The following is a 19593-nucleotide window of genomic DNA, read 5'->3' as shown; positions in this document are numbered from 1 at the left end:
TTCTTTTTCAAAATATCATAACGAGTATTTTATTTTGAATGTTCTACATATTTTTCATATTATATACACCCTATACGATCCCGCACATATATTTGCTACAGACATATAAATATTTAGTAATATTAGTAATATTATCTAGAAAATAATATTGGTCAAATTGATCACCTTTATGTGCAAATTTCAACCACAAATTTATCTCTAATTTGTACAATATCGACATTGTATCCATTATAGACGCAAATATTTATCAATATATCGATGGTATTTAGAATTGTTGCAGTCGAACCAAATCAAAGTTCAAATTTTACTATCCATTGCTATAATTCATTCCAATCGTCACAGCTTCTTCTTACTTTAATAAAAATTACTGGGGGAATGAAACTCGACTTTCGCTGACGTGGAAGACCTGATTCGACCTTCACATATTTATTCTCGTTCTACACTCGCGATACCAATCGTCAATCGATATACATAGGTATTCGGTGGGCCGAGCTTCGTTACCGAATCTCCTCACTCGCAGGTGTCTCTTCTCGAGCGAGCAACTTTAAAGGGAACTCGATATGAGAACGAGAACGGCTGAAGGTCAAGACGGGATTAAGGATGTCGGGAGCGAAGAAAGTTGAAGGCGAATCGGATAAGACGTTTTTACGGGTTTCGTAACTCTTACGGGGTTCTTTGGCAATTTTTAGGAGGATACAAAGTAGAATTTGTATATTCTTATTCGTGGAGGGACGGAGATTCGACTACAATATCGCGTCGATTAACGAAAACTTCACCTGATTTGTAATCTGAATATTTTCGACAGTCCATTTTATATATTTAAGACAATGAAATTTGTATCCTTTTGTAATTTTTTAAATTTTGTCTATTTTTATAAGAGATACTTTTATATTTATTATTAAGATATTACGAAAGATCAATTGAATCTTCTAGAAAGATTGTATTAGACAAGATTTTCTGTTTTTATATCTCTTTCGCTACTTATATATGGAAATCTTTACCATTTTCCTTGGCGTCGAAAGATATTAACTTCAATTTTCAGTTTCTACATTTTTGTTTCAGAGATTAGAGTTGATTAGAGTTTCAGTTTCTGTTTTCTTTTTCACGAAACTTGATATCCCTGTTACAGATTATCAATTTTAATACTGATATCCATATTAATTTTCAATTTTTTATCCTCTGTCCTCGTTTATAAAACACGTGAATTAATCTTATCAATGATCATTAATCAATGATTCTGTAATCCTGCGAATTCTCCATTGAGAAAGATCTACAAACATTCAACATCCTTAAACATGAAATTGGTTGACCAACTTATATATATCACGATCCAACGATACATTTTTACACGTTAGAATTGTTGCGTTATTATATTACAATTTTAATTAAAAATTCTACATCAGTCACGCAACAGGTTCACAGATAACATATAAATTCTTTTTTATGCCATCAAAATTTTGTTTAGTAAAGGTCGTAAATCAGATCTGTGTGGGGGCCACATGTTGCTATATTACCGTGATTATGACGTCAGCGTTTTCGTCATCGACTCTTGAGTAGGTGGGCAGTAAATTCTTGCCATGTCATCCGCTGTTACAGTTATCCTCCAAAATTCAGCTCGACTCATGATTTGGTACACTGTGGTTAGTACTTGCTTGCACCCACGGTTAATGATGCCATTAAGACAATTAAATAGGGGCATCTCCTTAATGATTGGAAAATCAATGTAACAGTTACACGGTATACGACAGTACATACAGCGTTATACAGTGTATAACATTGTGTATAAGCATTAATTTGAAATTTTGGTACAATATGTCACTGCTAGAAACGTGGAAATCAATATTTTGGATATTTTAGTCGATAGATTTTGAAAGGGACCAAATAATTCGTGCAAATGAATATGATACTTTTCAAATTTTTCCTCATAATTAAATTGCTAATAGAATTTAATGGTTTCTGTTTGTATTTCATTATTTTCTATAGAATTATAAATTTTTCAGATTATTAGGATAATCGTAGGCAACAGCGAATAATATACAATGTGATATAATACGATACGAGACAAATATGATACCAAATATAGCATATGACAGTGTACTTCAATATGTATCGGTGTTGTCTATCAATGTAAAATCATGTGCGTAATCTATTCTTTAAGTTTTTTATATTAAGAAAAACGCGTAGGCAGCGGCTGCGGTTTATCATAGTCGAGCTGCCGCATGTAATAAAATTGCAAAATGTTCGTTAAACTAAAACGTGATACCTACGGTTAAAGAACGTTCTTGTAAAATCTAATTTTGCCTTTATCGATGTAAAGTCTATAGTTTTATAGATACTTTCTTGCAATTTTGCTTCCTCGAGCATTTGATTTTATCCGATCAATCGTTAACACATTCTTGCAATAAAAATCTTTTTAGTTTATATCTTATTTTAGTTTATATTTTCGTAAATATCCAAGCTATCTTTGTAGCTATGCCAAGAGTTTCTATTTTAAGAACTTTCATAATGTCTCTCCAAATATTGTTTAACAATAATTCAAGTTCTCTTAACTATGTTAAATAAGCATGATTTAAAAAAAAATTCGACATAAAATTCATGCCAATCTTGCTACTTTCTAAAATAAATTGTTTTCAGTTTATAAGAAAGATTGTTTCGTAAGTTATTAATTAACCAATAGATATATGTCTTCGGTAAAACTGATCTTTGAATTTTAATACATTACGCATTCTTTATAAAACCATCTGAAAAGATATGTTTCTATTATTCATAATTAAAAACGAAACTAATTTTTTTTACAAAGCAGAAAACATGTTCTGAGGGGGTTAATGATTATCATATTGAGATTAGAAACAGCATCGTGTTCTGTGCCACAAATTTTATTTAATCTTTTATTTAATCAAGAACCCTGTTTTCTATTGTTACACATTGAAATAAAAGAACACCGACTCGTGATATGATGTTGGATGACATCGAATCGCAACAATGCAACCCTCTCACAATGCCACTTCAAGAACGTGAACTCTTGCCTGCCCTGTTCATCCTCCAATTTAACACTTGCGTGACTGTTTCCATTCACGTCGACCGGATAACAGCGAGTATTATCTAGGCCATGTAAATTACTTTCGGTAATTTGGCTGTGGCCGAGTAAATTTCTATAGGAAGCACGAATCGATCGCCTAATCAGACCTGAAATCCGTTATTCCAGATCGAAACTTTATACTGGAGACGTGAGCCAGTAAATATGTATGGCTTTTACGAATTCTTAAAACTATAATAATTTATAAAAAGTATTCAGTATAATAGATATTCTGCGAAATGTCTTTTAAGCTCCATTATGTCGAAAGTTTTACTGCACTGTGGTTTGTATCTCGAATTGGATCATAATTGAAGTGGAAATGTAAGAGGGAAAAGGTGAACAGTTCAAAGAGTTAAATAATAAATATTCTGTGAAATATAATTTTGAAATAATACGTTTCATTGTACCTTTCTTCCATTTCAAATAATTAAAAAAACTTGGTATCGTTACGTAGAGACATTACACATACAGAGAACGATATGCGCAATTTGAATAAGCTATAACTTCTTCGTAATTGTAACGAAAGGAAAATGTTAGAGGAGAAAGGTGAATAGTTCAAAGAGTTAAACAATTTTTTACATTCCTGTTTAAAGGTTCGCAGCATGTTAAGGTTTCAAAAGAAATAATGGCTTTCTGAAGTAAATAAAAATTCTATTCTTAAAGAAATATTATTTTCTTATAATGTTGAAATTGTGTTTAGTTAGAGCAACTGAGATTAATCGCAAATTTTATGAATTCTATGTTTCTTTTTTCTTCGTTTCGTTCTTCGTTTAGAAAAAATATGCGTCTCGATGAAATAAAATATTTGTTGCTATTAACTACGGTACTTGTAGATTATTTTTTATCATAGTAAACTAGTTAGCTACTATAGACAAGTATATCCGCCAATAATGTCACGTGTATCACAGTCCCGAATACTAATGTGAGCTATTGTTTAAAATTCATTTAAAAATGAAAGTATCAGTTATAATATTTATATTTCTCAGAAAAACGTACGAAAAATTTTCCTTCGTCCAAGAAAGCTGACGGTTGCCCAAATATAGAAAATACAAATTCAGGAAATTATAAAATGGAAATTTCATCGGTTTCAAAAGTTTTGTTTTAACGCGAAAGGTAGAAAAGGCCATTCTAAAATTCCACCTGCTCTGTCGATTTTTATTACTACACGGGAAGTACAAAGGTTAAAAAATTATGTAACAGAAAAATGTAAATTTGGAGTTTTAAATTTATGACAAACCAAAAGTGCCTAAACAAAGCATAATTTTGAAACCATCCCACGTTGCATGCAGGTATATTTGTCTAATTCATCGATAACATACCGCTTGAAATTTTTTCCTTTCACGCGCCGTGGCATATTTCAGTGAAATTGTATGGCTTGACAAATCATCGTAACGCGTTTTTTTCTGCTTTCTAATACGCCAGAACAAAGGACTTTTCACCCCTGCGTCATGCTGGCGGTGATACTTCCATTACGCGTAGCATCGCAATGAAGGAAGAGAGAAAGATGACTGGAAGTTGAAAAAAAAGAGGGAAAGAGAGCGTGATCGATGAACAAATAGATAGGTCGCCCGACCCGAACATAAAATATAAGAAGAACGTTCACGTGTGTACGAAAGGTGACGTAAGAAGGTGCATGGAAATAGAACATTGACTTTTTATTTCGTTTCTTTTAATACGAACGATTGGCGAACCATTTTTAATCATTCGAATTGGTTGTGTTTCGATTTTTGTTTTGTTCTTGTACCGTGGCATAAAATATTAAACACTTTGCCGAATAGAAAAGAATTTCTAATTCCTCATTGTATTTTTAACCAGTGTGGCTTCGGTACTTCCACGTTCCAATTTTGTTCTCATGTCAACAAGTAAAAAGATTTCTAGTGTTTTAAAAGAAGAAATTATATGTGCGTATGATAATTCTTTCGTATCTTGCTCAAAGTGAAATATCTTTTGATGCTGGAAAAGTATAATTGGATAGAGAGTAATCGAAGAAACACAGTATTAAAGAGAATTCTGTCTTCTATTTTCTAAATTATTTAGCCACTTCTCAAATTGTTTATGCCTCAATTACGCTCGAGTTTCATCAAAGAGAGGAAAAACACTTTTGGTGTTTTAAGAAAATAAACGAGGAATCACGCATACCGTAATCATGAATTTTTCATATTTTCTTGAAATTTGAGTCGAATAGCATTTCTCTATTGTTTATTGCACGTGTGATTTTTCAAAGAAGCTTTTCATACGAATGATTTTTACGTTTTTATTTGGTTTGTTTACTTGATAGAGGAAGTTAAAAGCAACGATAGTTCTTGCTTCCATCGCTAAATATTAACATTGCTAACTTGCATAAAAAAATGAATAATATTTCGAGGCCACATAGTTTACTTAATTTTTTGTAGGCATTTTGAACAAATATTTACAGCATAAAAGTTATTTCTCTAGAATTAACTTCTCATGTTTTATATAGTCAAATAATTTTATTTTATTATGTTACTATTTTTAGCTTCTAAAAATAAATTTTTAACAAAAGCGTTTATTTTTTTACTGATATTATTAGTCGCCTTTAGATTTAAAAATTTAATAAGTAAACAATTAGTCGATACCAGACGGCCATTTTTCGACTCTTAAAAATTACATTTTTATTGAATTTTAGAAAGAACAATATTTTTTATTAAGCATCATTTATACTGTAAAACACTTTTCTAAAATTTCTATTTCATCAATACTTTTGCCCAGCTTATAAAATAGACTTGTCGTTGCTACATTGACCTTCCGCTACGTAATAAAAACCGTAGAATAATAATTGCCTGAAATTATTCTACATTCAAAAATAAGTTGAAAAGAAAGAATAAAGTTTTGTCGTGCGAGGTCCAGGTTCCCAGAAAATCGAGTTTCAAAAATTCGTCAAGTACACCTGCACTTGCAGTTAGAGAACTCCCAATGGTACGCGTTGAGCGTGGTTATCGATGAAGAGTCGACGACACCTATTCCAAACTCGATTTTCACGAGAACAAGGCCACCGTGTACTCGACAAGTTTTCAAATTCTATTTTCTTGGAAACGAGACCTCAAACGAAGAGGTGTTCGTTTCCTCTATTCACCTTATTTTCGCACTTTTTCCATACACAGTGGAAACACTTTGCATTAAACTATGCTCGGTACCTTCCGATCGAAAGAACACAACGTCAAGAAGTCTAAAATAAGAACAGAAACCTTACACTGGTGCGCTTACATTAAAAATTACCGATGGTTAGTAAACATATATTGAAAAAGATTCTATGTGAAAACAAATATTAACAGGTTGATTGTCAAGATGGTCACCGTTAATCTGACGGGTTTTTCTAATTTGGATGATTAAAGATTAAAATAGAACAAATATCGTATCGTCTGGAAGCTCTTAAATATTGTAAGTACTACTAGATAACACGTTAAGTAAAAGATACGATTTTCGACGATCAATGGATAACATTTATCGTAATACGATGTTTTATAATAATTGGATATTGTCCCGCAGACAAAATATAAAAAAAGGTACGCATAAATCTCACCTGGCAATCAACGTATTGAAGTACAGAGTGATGGAGAGGAGAATTTCAGAAGACACAGAAAGAAATCCCTATTACGAAAACGATGCGCTGCAGCAGCGAGCAATTACTAACCCCGAGCTCGACGACGAGGTCTGGAGGAAACGAGAAATACACGAGTCCCTCTTACCTAAATCAAAAGAGCAAACACCGCTAATTACATCATCAGGAACGAGACCGTCACCGTGCATGTGTACCGTGGCGAACGAGTTACCTATATGACGGAACGAACGGAGGCGAAAAAATGTAAAAGAAAAGTAGGAAGGAATGGGGGAAAGAAAAAAGAGCACAAAGAGACAGTGGCGACGCAAGGTCGAGTAGCATTCCGAAAGTTAAAGAGTTTCGCTGTAAACGATAGCTACGTAGTGGAAGGTGGGCACCTCGGAGGTGGAGAGTAGGTGGTGAAGTGGCCGAGGAGAGAGAGTGCAAGGTTTAGGGTAGGACGCAGCTCGCAGGAGCAGTAATATCGATCGATCCGTCGAGTTCGAGGCTCGACAGGGTCGACTGGGGGTGCTGCAAGTAGAAAAGCTCTCCCATAAGCAGGCAGGCTGGCTGGCTGGCTGGCTGCCCGGGCACGGACTGTTTCCACTGTCTGTCTGTCCGTCCGTCTCGTCTCGTCTCGTCTCATTTCGTCTCGTCTGGTCTCGCCGCGTCTAGTCTCGTCTATCTTTGCCTCTTCGCTCTTCTTCTCGTCTTGTTCTCGTTTATTACATACAGAGACACATACAACATACATGATTTTGGTGTCGATCTCGGTATCATCGTTTTGATACATCATGTAACGTTATAATGTACTCGGTGTGACGTGGAATAACAAGAAAGAACGCACGATAGGTTCGCAAAGAGGTTCGGTTTGTCGAATCGTTTTGCTTGATTGTGTGTTATCTCGTGTCGTGCCGTGGACGTACGCGCGGTACGGTTCATCGCTGTGACCTTGAGAAGCAGTGACAGTGCGTGTCTCTGACCTTGGCACAGGGTTCGCCAAGTTCTCCGATGGCAGCGCGGGCACTGCTGCCAGCCGCGACGACAGCTGATCGACCACCGGCCAAGTGGAATCCCAGTGGAGGATGTGCACCGACTGGATTGCGTCACCGAGCATAATCAGGTGCGTGCGATTGAACGCGCCCGTTTCGAGGGCTGATTCTCGTCCGGGACGAAACGCCACTCGGTGAACGACATTCGTCCCGCGGTTACGTAACGGTTACGGATCGACCCTCGCCGGTTAAAACACTGTCGGAAATTTCGTTTTGTGATTCGAGAAAAATCATCTCGTTGCGTGGAATCGTCCAGAGGTGAATTGACGAGATTTTCAACTACCTGTTCATTTGGAACAGTGCCATGATCTTACTTCGCGTTTCGATTTCAGTTCCGATTCAGATCGCGTTGATATGCGATTACTCGAAAGCTTCGCGTACAGTTCGGTGCAGGGCTCCACTGACACAGATTTCGTAAAGGTAGAATCCACTATCGAGTTTACGTAAGACCGTGAGCAAAGGTACGTGTATAGCGTACTGGGTGAACTGCCACCATGGCCAGCCGGGTGACATTTAAGCGTGACTGTAGTGACGTCGTGTATTAAACGCGCTCGAGTTACTTTTTATCCCAACAATTGGGGATACATGAACCTTTCGTTAAATCTTTGGTAAATCAACAATTCTTTGAAAATCATCAAGCCGTTTCTTGAAACTTGTTTCTTCGGATTAATCCTCTCTCCTATTTACATTAGATCGATTGACAAATAATTGTCATTTGTGAATATTAATTCTACACTTAAAATACATAAAATTCGCAAAAAGTTGTATTAATATATATTAAGTGTACACTGTTAAACAGTATTTATCACTATTAGACAACGTTAAAATACTAGGGAAATTTTATTTATAATCTAGATAATATTTTATCAATTTCAAATTAAATATATGATATTTCAAGCAAATTGCAAGTTAATGATCACGTTTAAATCCGCAAACTCGCAACGAAACGCGATAAAAATGATATATAGAATTTCTATAACGATTATGAAAATGTTCTATGGCTATATTCGACGGGGAACGAAGGAAGAGGCAAAATTTTGCGCAGCGAGAGCGCATTTGAGTCGCACCCCTCCGCAGTCGAAGAGGTTAAAGACGAAAGTTTGCCACGGACAAGGTCAACAGCTGACGGTTAACATTAACCATATCCCGCGTTCTCATGGACTATCGTAGCCATGATCTAGTTTCTTGATATCATCTCCTCGTAACATTCTATTTATCCGTTTAATAGTCTATTCTCGCTAGTTTCAAGATCGAAGCTCTATCTTTAGAGATCTTTATCTGAACCTTCGATTAATCCTAATTGCATCGCGTAAATTATAAACATCCATCCGTGCAAGCGATCCATACCGCGTTTTCACTTCTTTGTAGAGTGTCTGCGCCGCGAACGTGTTATTCGATGAAAACTACCCTAGCGGAATGTTCCCAGGTGCTGCGAGGGACGCGCACGCGTTATTTTCCGGAGAAAATTGCATCTTGTTGTAGCGACTTGTAGCGCCTCTTTAAAACGATATCATAAAATAGATTATGGAAACAGAGCTGTTAGGGTAATCGATGCATGGCTGTACATATTTAAGGATTGATGGGATTATTTGGAATGGATTTAAGATAACGAAAACTGTTCAATAATTCGAGGACACAGACACGTTCCAATTATACAGATTAGGCTGTTATAATTTAAAATAGTTAATAACCGTAAGAACAGTTAATAACAGTCGATATAAATTGTGTATTTTGTCATGAAATAATTAATTGATGTAAATAATCGAATAATTTGTGAATGGATTTGAAACATCAATGAACAACTTGAGGGTTGAGACACGTTTCTGTTACACGAATAATATGGCACTATAAATGTAGAACAATCGATATGTCGTAATATAAATCGTGTATCGTATTGCGAAATAATTAATTCGTTTAAATAATCAAATAATTTAAGGGGATTATTGAAACATCTAAAACAAAGCAATCACCCTGTGGTTTTAATACGGAGTAACATCTTTAACGGAGATTCCATTTAAATGGAATATCATTTTTCGAATAGTAATTCTTTAATTGCTTCAATCGTACTCTAATTATTTCAATTACGATATTCGATGAATTATTAATCAACTTGCATTCAACAGTGTTCCAATCGTATTTTCATAAATGTCGATATCGCGAATCTTCTGCCGCTTAAAACCAAAGTCTGACAATGTTACTAAGTACATTACATTATTTTACATATAATTACATTAAATAATTCGATAAAATATTCGACAATTCCTATTAAGTTGAATAATCACACGTTCACGAGTATCCTCGAAATTAACGATTCGCGATGTGGTTTACTCGAAGGTTGTACAGCCGTTCGGGAAGAATATTCCACCGTGTTATTTATCCTGGTGTAAAGGATATTTCCACTAGATTGTATCGTTGGTCGTGTTCCGCAATTAACGGCGAGAAAAGGCAATGATGGAAATAGTGGGTGGGATAGAAATACGGTGCGACCCGATCTGTCAGCTACAAGAAGTAGCTACGTTACTGCCTGACCATGTATCTGGTGTGAACTTGATAACAGTAATTAGGACGCGAGTAATTACTGTTTAGAGATGTTGATTTTTTCGACTTGCTTTTTTCTATCATTCACTACCGATCGTTTCGCTTGAATCCACCCGAAAGATCAGAAAGATCGTAAATGTTTGTTTAAAACAGCAAAAACGATGTTAACGAGCAATATGGAAATTGTTTGAAGAGAAATATAATTTTTTCAAGCGTGCAATTGTAACTAGATAGTAATGTATCGTGACACTGAATTGTTTAATGTATGTATTTGTGTGTTATTTTAGGAGATAAACAGAAAGAAGTTTCTGAAGAATGAACATCGAGGGAAGAAATTGGTGTAGAAAAATCGATGAAACGGAAGATATATAGAGGTTTACCGCTTGGACGAAGCTATACATTAACAATGGACACTAGTGAATCAAGAACAGATGCGCCAGTACGAGTTCTCAGACGTTTGCAGAGCATGAAGAGGAGAAGATTCGTCTGACTTGGTAGACGCGTTCGGTGCCAGTTTGGAGAATGGAGGAGTCCTCACCAAGGATTCGTTCCTATCTGGAATGCTGGGACGTAAGTATTATAAATTTCTCATACAATTACTTGTAATTTAAATAATCACGCTATGCATAACGATATACCAAATCAACTAAATCTGTTCGATTAATTCAATGAGAATGATGAAAATAAGAATTTACTTAATATGTTATGAATCGTATCATTTTCCTTGATTCTTCCACGTATATTTCTGTAATTTAGACATAGAAATTAAGATAGAATTAGATATAACTATACACCAAAACAATTAAATCTAATTATTTAGAATTTAGATTAATTAAAACAATGAAAATTAAATTTTATTTAATATTTTACCAATCATATCGATTATTTCTCCCTCGCTGTTTTTATTTTTCTTTTTTTTTCTTTTTTATTATACTAAAACGTATATTACTGAAGTACTTCAACACGGCAGATAAAAAATTAAACGAAAATTAAACGACGATTAAAATCTCGAAACAAAGGAGAAAGAAAGCGACGGCTCAAAGCTGCTCAGGAGAATGCAGTTGTTGGGACTTTTTCTCCGATTTAGACTCGAATTTTGAAAATTACGCGCACACACTAAGGAAGCACGAAGCATTCTCGTCCGTACGATCGTTCAAGATGCAAGTCGTTCTTTGTGCCAACCCCCAGTCAACTCTTGCTACGCGACATTTATACAACCTCGCGGACACCATTGTTTCTTGGTCCCTCGTTATTTTCGCTTTAAAATTACGTCGTTTTACAGACGCCTCGAAAACCATTGAATTTCCTCTCTATTTGTTTCATTTCCAGGATCCGTCCGTTTCGTCCTCGTTATAACACCATTAAATTTACTCTCTCTTTTTCGTGGTAATAGAAAGCTTGCTTCTAATCATTCGTTTTGTGTACTGTTTTCTTTTCTTTTTAATAGAAAAAGGCATTGTTGCATAGTAGACGCAATAACACAAGTCTCTTTTGAAATGATCATTTTAATATTTCATAATACCACTTACAATTTTGTGATTTTAACATTTTATTCCTTTTCCAAAAATTTGTCTTTTTAATCCTTTTACTTCGGAGACATGAAAAATAAGTTACTAGCCTTAATTTTGCTTTTTCAATTTTTCTTACAATAATTTTTATCGATTCTTGCTTTTATCTCCTCTACATTGAAGTTTTAAAATCTTATTCAATTTTCATTTAATTACTAAATTTTTTATTATTGACAGCTTTTGTACTGTCTCTTAAATTTTTCCAGTAATGATTCCTACTTCCCTTGTCAGTGCGAGTCATATCGATCTCTGTAAAAATAGTTTCACATTAAAATCGAATCAATACACGTTGAATGGAATTCTTGCGAAACTAGTTCGATTGTAACACACGTACCGCAATAACAGCGAAATATCCAGGAAAGTTGGTAAGGAAGATATTTGATTCGACCCATCGAAGCGGAAAAACGCGAGGAATTCGGTCGCAACATCCAACTCCTGTCGATGCTTGACATTTCGCCGCACCGTCGAAGATTTAGGATTTTCATTCGACTATCGAGCGAGGAGTATCGGTCTGATGTTCTTGAGGAAGAACACAGCTCGAGGGAAAATCGATGGCCAGAGCTGAACAGCTCTCCGAGCGGAGAGCTGGGATCCATCTCGAAAATGAAATTTCCTTGAATGAGTTTCTCGGCTTTTAATCGATTCGCGAAAACTTAATGTTCTTGAGCGTCAAGGCAAACGTTTTAACGAATCGTCCGCGAGAATTTGTAAACCACTAAAGTTGGCAAAGATCTTAATGCGAACGTCGATTACGCAGTCAGACAAACAAACGTTCGCCCGATGAAAATCTTTCCACGAAAACGGTCATTTTGTCGAATTAATTGTTAGCTCCCTTTTCGTAATAACTTGCAGGTAAAGAGGGTTAATTAACGATAAGATAGAGTCGAATACAGATTCCTTAACGTCAGATCTTCTTTCTCTTTACGTTCGAACTGGTTAAAGTCTGTTTGAACTGACATAGCGGATGGTTAGCGATTTTCTTTGCCAGTCTCTTCTCGTTTCTTCGCGTTTCTTTTATTCTTCTTTCCTTTAGCTTTCTAATAGCAAAGGAGATTTGCTCGTCTAGCTTTTGTTGAAAATCGGAGGTAGAAAGTATTACGGAAGTTTTTGAAGATTTTTACGACGTTCAACACTGATACATGATACATCACTGAGGGACAGAGATTCGAGCAAGTCATCAAATATAATAGTATGTATTTTGTATTTTAAATATCATCGTATGTAACGTAATCATCGATAGCTATTTATTTTCTATAGAGACTTGATATATATCTATATGGTTTTAGTATCTGACACTAGTGCAGCAAATATTGGGAATTGTTCGCCATTTTATCATACCCTTCAAGAGATTAACCCTACTGTTCTCAGTAATTTGTAAATATTCTAATTTATATTACAATTTATTATATAATTTATTGACACCGGGGTAAAGAAAAATGGAACCATCGGAGAATGAAAAGCATCGAGCTAACATCATTTGATAACAGTAATATCGGAAAACGATAACTAGTACACAAAGAGGGTAGCAAAATTATTTGAAAAAGGAAAGATACTCCGCCGATAATCATTTACTTGTGGAGGATCTTTCTTTTATGTATTGCATCCTTCTTTTCTAAAAATACTAAGCACCGATAATGTGAAATATCGATACGACAATAGTTAATTAAAGTAGTTAGTAACTTGGATTAGTGTATACACGAAACTCTCGATAATTAAGCGTTAAATGGTAAACACGTTAAGTAGTAAAAATTAAAGCCTAGTAATTAGAAATAACGGAAGAAGGAGCGACGTATCGATAGAAACGAGCATTTGCGAGAAATATTGAACAAACGTAAAAGAAAACTATATACATTTTTCAGACACCTTATCGTTTTATAATTTTGTTTGTTTACGAGAGAAAACATTATAATTGAGTCAGAAATTATTGCAAATTGATCGAATTGTACGACTATGAAAGATTATTAGTGAAGTGCGATGGTGTAACGAGCTGATATAGATAACAGAATGTAAAGAATGTAGCATATCGCGTATTCTTGTATTAATTCAACTGAATTTTTTAATAAAAAGACATGGCGTCAAGGAAATCCATTGAAATCAATGTTTAGGGAAAAATATATACAGCTAGCTTATATAAACGAATGAGATGTAAAAAATGTTTTACTAATTCATTAAATGATGTACACAGAGACGTAGGAAAGAGAAAATGTTCAAGAGATCCTGTTAAATGGAATTTAAAGGCAAGGTACGCAATCCCAAATAATTAAGAGCACAAACACTGATTGGTGCATTAGCAATACATAGAAGCATTTGCTTTCGATGGCTTTCGATGTTCTTTCGACTAACGAAACAAACCTCATCTTTTCGACCGACTAGCAATAAAAAGATAAAACGAAATACAAATATCGTCGAGATATAAAAAATTATACATATGTAGATATTCAGATGTAAATACCTGATCAAATTTCAATATCATATGGCATTTAATATCAGCGCTATGATTTCATGATTTATTACGACCTACTAACTGTTTCAAGACATTTCGAACGTTTATTGCAATTTTACTGGAACGCGGGTCACCTCCGTCTCAAATGCGCACCATTTTTCCGCGAAATCAATTCCAAGCATGCTCTTACTTGGAAGAAGGTCAGCTGCTAATATTAAATAGACTTTTATTCATCATTTTTATAATTCCTTCAACTTCGTTAGTTCTAAATTACCAGAGTACGAATGTCTATCCTGTTTCATCGATAACTTTTCGTAGAAATAATTTTCGAAGAACGTTCGATACTCTATAATTTTATAACAATAAGTTAGAAAATGGTGTAGGTTACTATTATCGAGGTTAAAAAATAATTTACAACAAGATTGATTGACAGTGAATTTCTTGCAAGAGAGATATTCTTTTAATTATTGTTTTCAATTATTTATTACGATTACGATCAAAAGTCTCGGTACAATTTCTAGGCGAAATCTCAATTAAGCTACTGGTATAAACTGCGTATATTTATGCATTCATAGTAATGTTTTCAATAAAACTTATGATATGTTTAAAGACGCAAGAAATGTATAGAAAGTATATATGTACATAATATGGAAAAAGTAAAATACTTGTGATATTTAATTAAATCGCATTTAAGTTCTATTTCTGTGGCTATGTCCATGATGAATATGAATTTGCATAAACATCTGCAGTCTGCTATCACGCCCTTCCTTAATGGCTAGAAGATATTAATATCATGGAAAGTTCACGCTTTCACGCAGTGCACGCGTACTTTATCACGCTACATAGTTGAACACAAAATGCCATTAATGAAAAATTTGTACGTTTGCTATTGTTCTAAATATCTTGACGAAATTTTGACGAATTAATCCTCATACCATGGACCTTGAATCATATTAATATAAATCCTATCAAATGACCGAGCGTCTTGATATTCCTTTACAAAATACAAAATATTTACCACCTTTACACTTTGTTCGATATTTTTCATTTTTCCAATTACTTTAAATTCCATTGACAAATTTTAGTAATCTCAATGTCACGTTACTTACAAAAATATTAGAAACAAATGGCTTAGTAAATGCAGGCAATATTACACTTAACAAATTAGGAAGAGGAAAGAAATGCATGCGAATATGATAGAAATATTTAATATCTTGATATCTTCATTTTTTTCTAAATTTGTACTGTAAATTCTATCGAAAAATATTTACAAGATGATTCTAGTAATTGTAAATACGTAATTGTAAAATGTTCAAAATAAATAGCTTATAGTAAACGAGAAGAGAATATTTAGTATATTAGCTAAAACGAGAGAAGGGGACAAATGCATGCGAAAGGAATTGATGTTTCCAAGAATGAGACAATTTAAATATAATAGTACGAAACGGCGCGGCGTGGAGAGCGTAAATCATCAGCCATAAATCATCCACGTTGCACTTGACACGCGTGTCCTACAAAGCTACACCCAGCTGTTATCTGTATGTAATGTTCAAGACGTCGTGAAAATTAGACGATACACGACAGATCAAAACGTCGAAGCAATTTGTTAGCGTTGATTTCCCAATGGTCGTTACTATTCACGTTATCTTTCTTTGCAAGTAGAGAAACCTCGTAGAATTTCTGCGATTTGGTTCTTCCGACCATTCGTTTACGTAACATCGTTTGCATACGTCGATCCATCGACCATTGGGGAACTATCGATATCAAGGAAAATGGCGAAAATTTCGCGACCTTTCGCCTTGACACGGTACAGCGGTTCTCAACCAGGGCGCTGGTATTTCAAAGAAATCTCCAGGGTAATATTCCTTGTGATCGATAACGTAAGAGGGCGAAGTTAAGGCGGGTAATATAATTAAGACGCTAGGTTGGAGATAGGAATGTTCGAACTGGATTTTCAAAGTTAATACGAGTTAAAGGAAAATACGCGGAATCCGCCTGGTTCTAGGAGGTCTGACCTGATTCGACGGTTAACGATATTACAATTTCTTTTACGCCATGAACGAAGTTAAGTACTTGCTATTTAGCGTGTCGCGGCTCGTTATTTTCTCTTATTCTTCGTGACTTTTTAAGTGCGTTTTAAATCAAGCATTATTTGATTTATTATCTGGTAAAACGTGTACGGTATTGCCTGATGCCATTATGAATTGTGTATTATGGAAATCACTCGTTACAGAATATGTTCATAGACGTATCTTAACATTTTATCTTACAAGATTCGTTACTCTATCCAAATATGAGTAAGTATAAGAAACAGATATTGCAGTCATGCAAATTTTTTAATTTACTTCGTCCTGCTTTTGGAATGAAAACATTTCCTTCCACGAGTAAACATAGTAAATTTCTTTCCTACACGAAATGCTGGAATTTCCTGATACGTTAATATTACAATGGTAAATTAAAAATTTCCCCATGATTCTAGATAAGATTGTGGAATCATTTGACGTTGAAAGATTTGCTGTTCTAATATTCTGACGTTAAACTTCAAATTTCATTGGAAACTCAACTCGAGGGTTGAGAACCGCTGACCACAACCTTCACGAACATTTATGAATTCGACTCCGTATCTTTCATCGACGAATTATCGAACTTCCGATGAGCACAAAGAACCATTTCTATCGCATAAAAGGAGACAGAATGGGAATAAAAGAGTTCGATGTATCCTTTGTAGCAGAACGAAGACAAGTACTCGGTGGCGAACAGCCAGGCACCATTGCAGGCTGGCGAAGAGGAACAGCCAGAACGCGGTACATGGACAGGGAAATTCGACTTCCTGTTGTCTCTTCTGGGCTACAGCGTCGGCCTTGGCAATGTCTGGCGATTTCCGTATCTATGCTACTCGAACGGAGGGGGTGCTTTCTTAATACCGTTTACGATAATGCTCATTATCGCCGGGCTTCCTCTCATGTTCATGGAGCTTTCCTTGGGTAAGTAAAGTAATTCCTCTTATCTATACGTGGAGCGTTTAATCGTTACATCGTTACAATGTACGAGTATTTCATTATATTGACACGGTAGAATCTTGATGTTACATTGGATAATCAAGTAACTTCGTTTTCCTATAAGAGAATATCATTTATTTAATGTAATGTAAGTAAGTAACTAACAATCACTAGAGTATTAGGATAAGATATATTGTGAAGGATGTTCGGTATATTGCAAAGGGATATAAACTAATCGCTGCTGAACTGTGGTATTACATAATCTATGAAATGAAATGAAAATGAACAGCTGTTGTTTCCGCCTTCAAATCCGATCGAGTATAATCTCCCTGTAAAATTATCGAAATTGAAAAACAAATATGTTCCTCGTGTTTCGCGTTCAGAAGACCAGCGGATATTACAGTCTCGCGAAGGATAATAAAAAGAATCGAGTAGTTCTATTTTAAATCTGCCTGCCCTGTAGTGGCCAGTTCAAGATTCTTAGAAAACAGTCGCACCTATCTTGGAATACTTGGAACGCGAAGCTACTACAGCACACCACCAAATAACTATCGATTAATTCTATATCGGTGAAATGCGTGTTGAAACTTTCCAAGAGTAGCGATCAGCTGTTCCCTTACGTCAGAAAAATGAGAAAGAAGGAGAAGAAATAACATAAATCGAATGAGAAATATTAATATTTATTGAATATTACGAGTTGGATCGGCAACATCGAGGACATCGAAACTACATCATTACGATGACGAAGCATGAAAGACGTGACGCTTTAACGTTAGATCTATCGCAAAGTAAATAGTATCAGACTTTTTATTTTTCCTATCAAAAGCATGTAGCTATTTTTTTTTTTGTATTTCACCTAAAACGTTGTTAAAAAAAAGATATCTTATCTATAAATTCGCAGAAGACTCGAATATATCATAAAATACACGGAATAGTTTTTCCGCAGAAAACAACGTTCAATTGTAAATACGAAAAAAATAGACATCTCGCGAGATCTTTCGCTTATAACATCGCATGAACGAAATTACGTCGCAAGATATCTCATCCATAAAGGCAGAGGCGAAACCACACGGAAATAGACATACAGCTACGTGATAAGAATGCAAACCTCATTCTTATGGTCATCTTGTGCTCAAGGTCAACCCATGTTGTTGATTTACCGAAATAGAACGATCAATGAACGATTGTTCTTCGTTACCAGGCTTACGTAACGTTATTTTTAGGCGAACCAGTGAACCGTTCGTGATATCGACCCCTGTTCTGCGATTCGATATTCCGTGTAAATTGCAGGTGCACTGCTAGGCCTGGCACAAATGGCTTATCGATCCATTTCTTCAGCTGTTTTTTTCCTTTCTCTTTTGCAATATTCTCTCCCACAGGGCAGTACGCGAGCCTTGGCCCAGTGGCAGCATACAAACGCTTCTGCCCCTTACTCCGCGGCTTGGGATATGGAATGGTGTTGGTCAGCTCGGTGGTGATGCTCTACTACAATTTGATCATCGCCTGGACCCTTTATTACATCTTCGTCTCCGTGGCCGGTGAGGTTTAACTATAGTGTTATCCATAATGTTACATATCTTTTACTATTTTTCTTTCCTTTTTTTTTAAGGATAAAAAGATTCTTTTGTCTGATAAGTTTTATGAACGAGAGAACACAGTATCACGGTGCGTGAATTATCGATTCGTCCGAGTGTAGGTTACTGCGTTTCGAGTGCCAACGGGTATCTAGGTTTCGCGGTATTCCTTGTGAATTTTTCTTCTTTCTTTCGTTTTTGGGAAAATAGATAGGTATATGACGAGGCAGCATGAAGAGAGATGAATAATAAATAATGAAACCATCGAAATGTGTCGTCGTTAATTTGTCTATCTATTTAGCGACGATCGCGATAAAAACTAATTCATTGCACGTCTCTTAGACCAAGGGAACATTATTAAAACATCAGTGTTTAATATCAATAAAGAAGTATTAATCGGTTTGTGTAGGAGCTGGTAAACTGCCATGGAGCAAGTGCGAACCACCATGGAGCACCGAAGACTGCTTCATGCCAGAAGCTGCCGAGGCGTGTATGTCTCAAAACATGAGCTACTTCAAAACAAGATGTTTGAATTCCACTCAGATGGCCTCCATGGGCCTGACTATGGAAAACATCACTAGTGCCATTAGAAGACCACCTGCTGAGGAATATTTCAAGTAAGGAGAGTACAATCGCAAGTATTGCTATTAAATCTAACAAAAGAAGAATTATGCTTTGTATCGTGTAATTGACTCAGTAGTGATAAAAGCGAAATAATTCAGAAAATAAAGTTATTAGTTGCGAACTAAACTACTTTTCTAATATGTCATTTCAATCATGCGTT

General features: G+C 35.4%; 1 protein-coding gene across 9 annotated transcripts in view; it reads left to right on the top strand.

Annotated features, from left to right (window-relative positions):
* The window catches only part of LOC122568188 (sodium- and chloride-dependent glycine transporter 1-like), a 41579-nt gene that overhangs the window by 8730 nt on the left and 13256 nt on the right, over positions 1-19593 (top strand). For 2 of the 9 annotated variants that reach the window (XM_043727626.1, XM_043727625.1), the window contains 4 exons: positions 10513-10795; positions 16965-17220; positions 18615-18773; positions 19219-19426. In XM_043727626.1, coding sequence (XP_043583561.1) covers positions 10748-10795; positions 16965-17220; positions 18615-18773; positions 19219-19426 — 671 coding nt within the window. In that variant the 5' untranslated portion in view covers positions 10513-10747. Of the gene's footprint in view, positions 1-5803; positions 7759-7782; positions 7946-8017; positions 8108-10512; positions 10796-13978; positions 14036-16964; positions 17221-18614; positions 18774-19218; positions 19427-19593 lie in introns of those variants that run through there. The other 7 variants (XM_043727632.1, XM_043727631.1, XM_043727630.1 and 4 more) reach the window with 7 other exon arrangements.

Source organism: Bombus pyrosoma, linkage group LG6, assembly GCF_014825855.1.
Source record: "Bombus pyrosoma isolate SC7728 linkage group LG6, ASM1482585v1, whole genome shotgun sequence".
Taxonomy (NCBI): domain Eukaryota; kingdom Metazoa; phylum Arthropoda; class Insecta; order Hymenoptera; family Apidae; genus Bombus; species Bombus pyrosoma.
The sequence above is the reverse complement of the archived record's forward strand: the minus strand, read 5'-3'. Positions and strand labels throughout refer to the sequence as shown.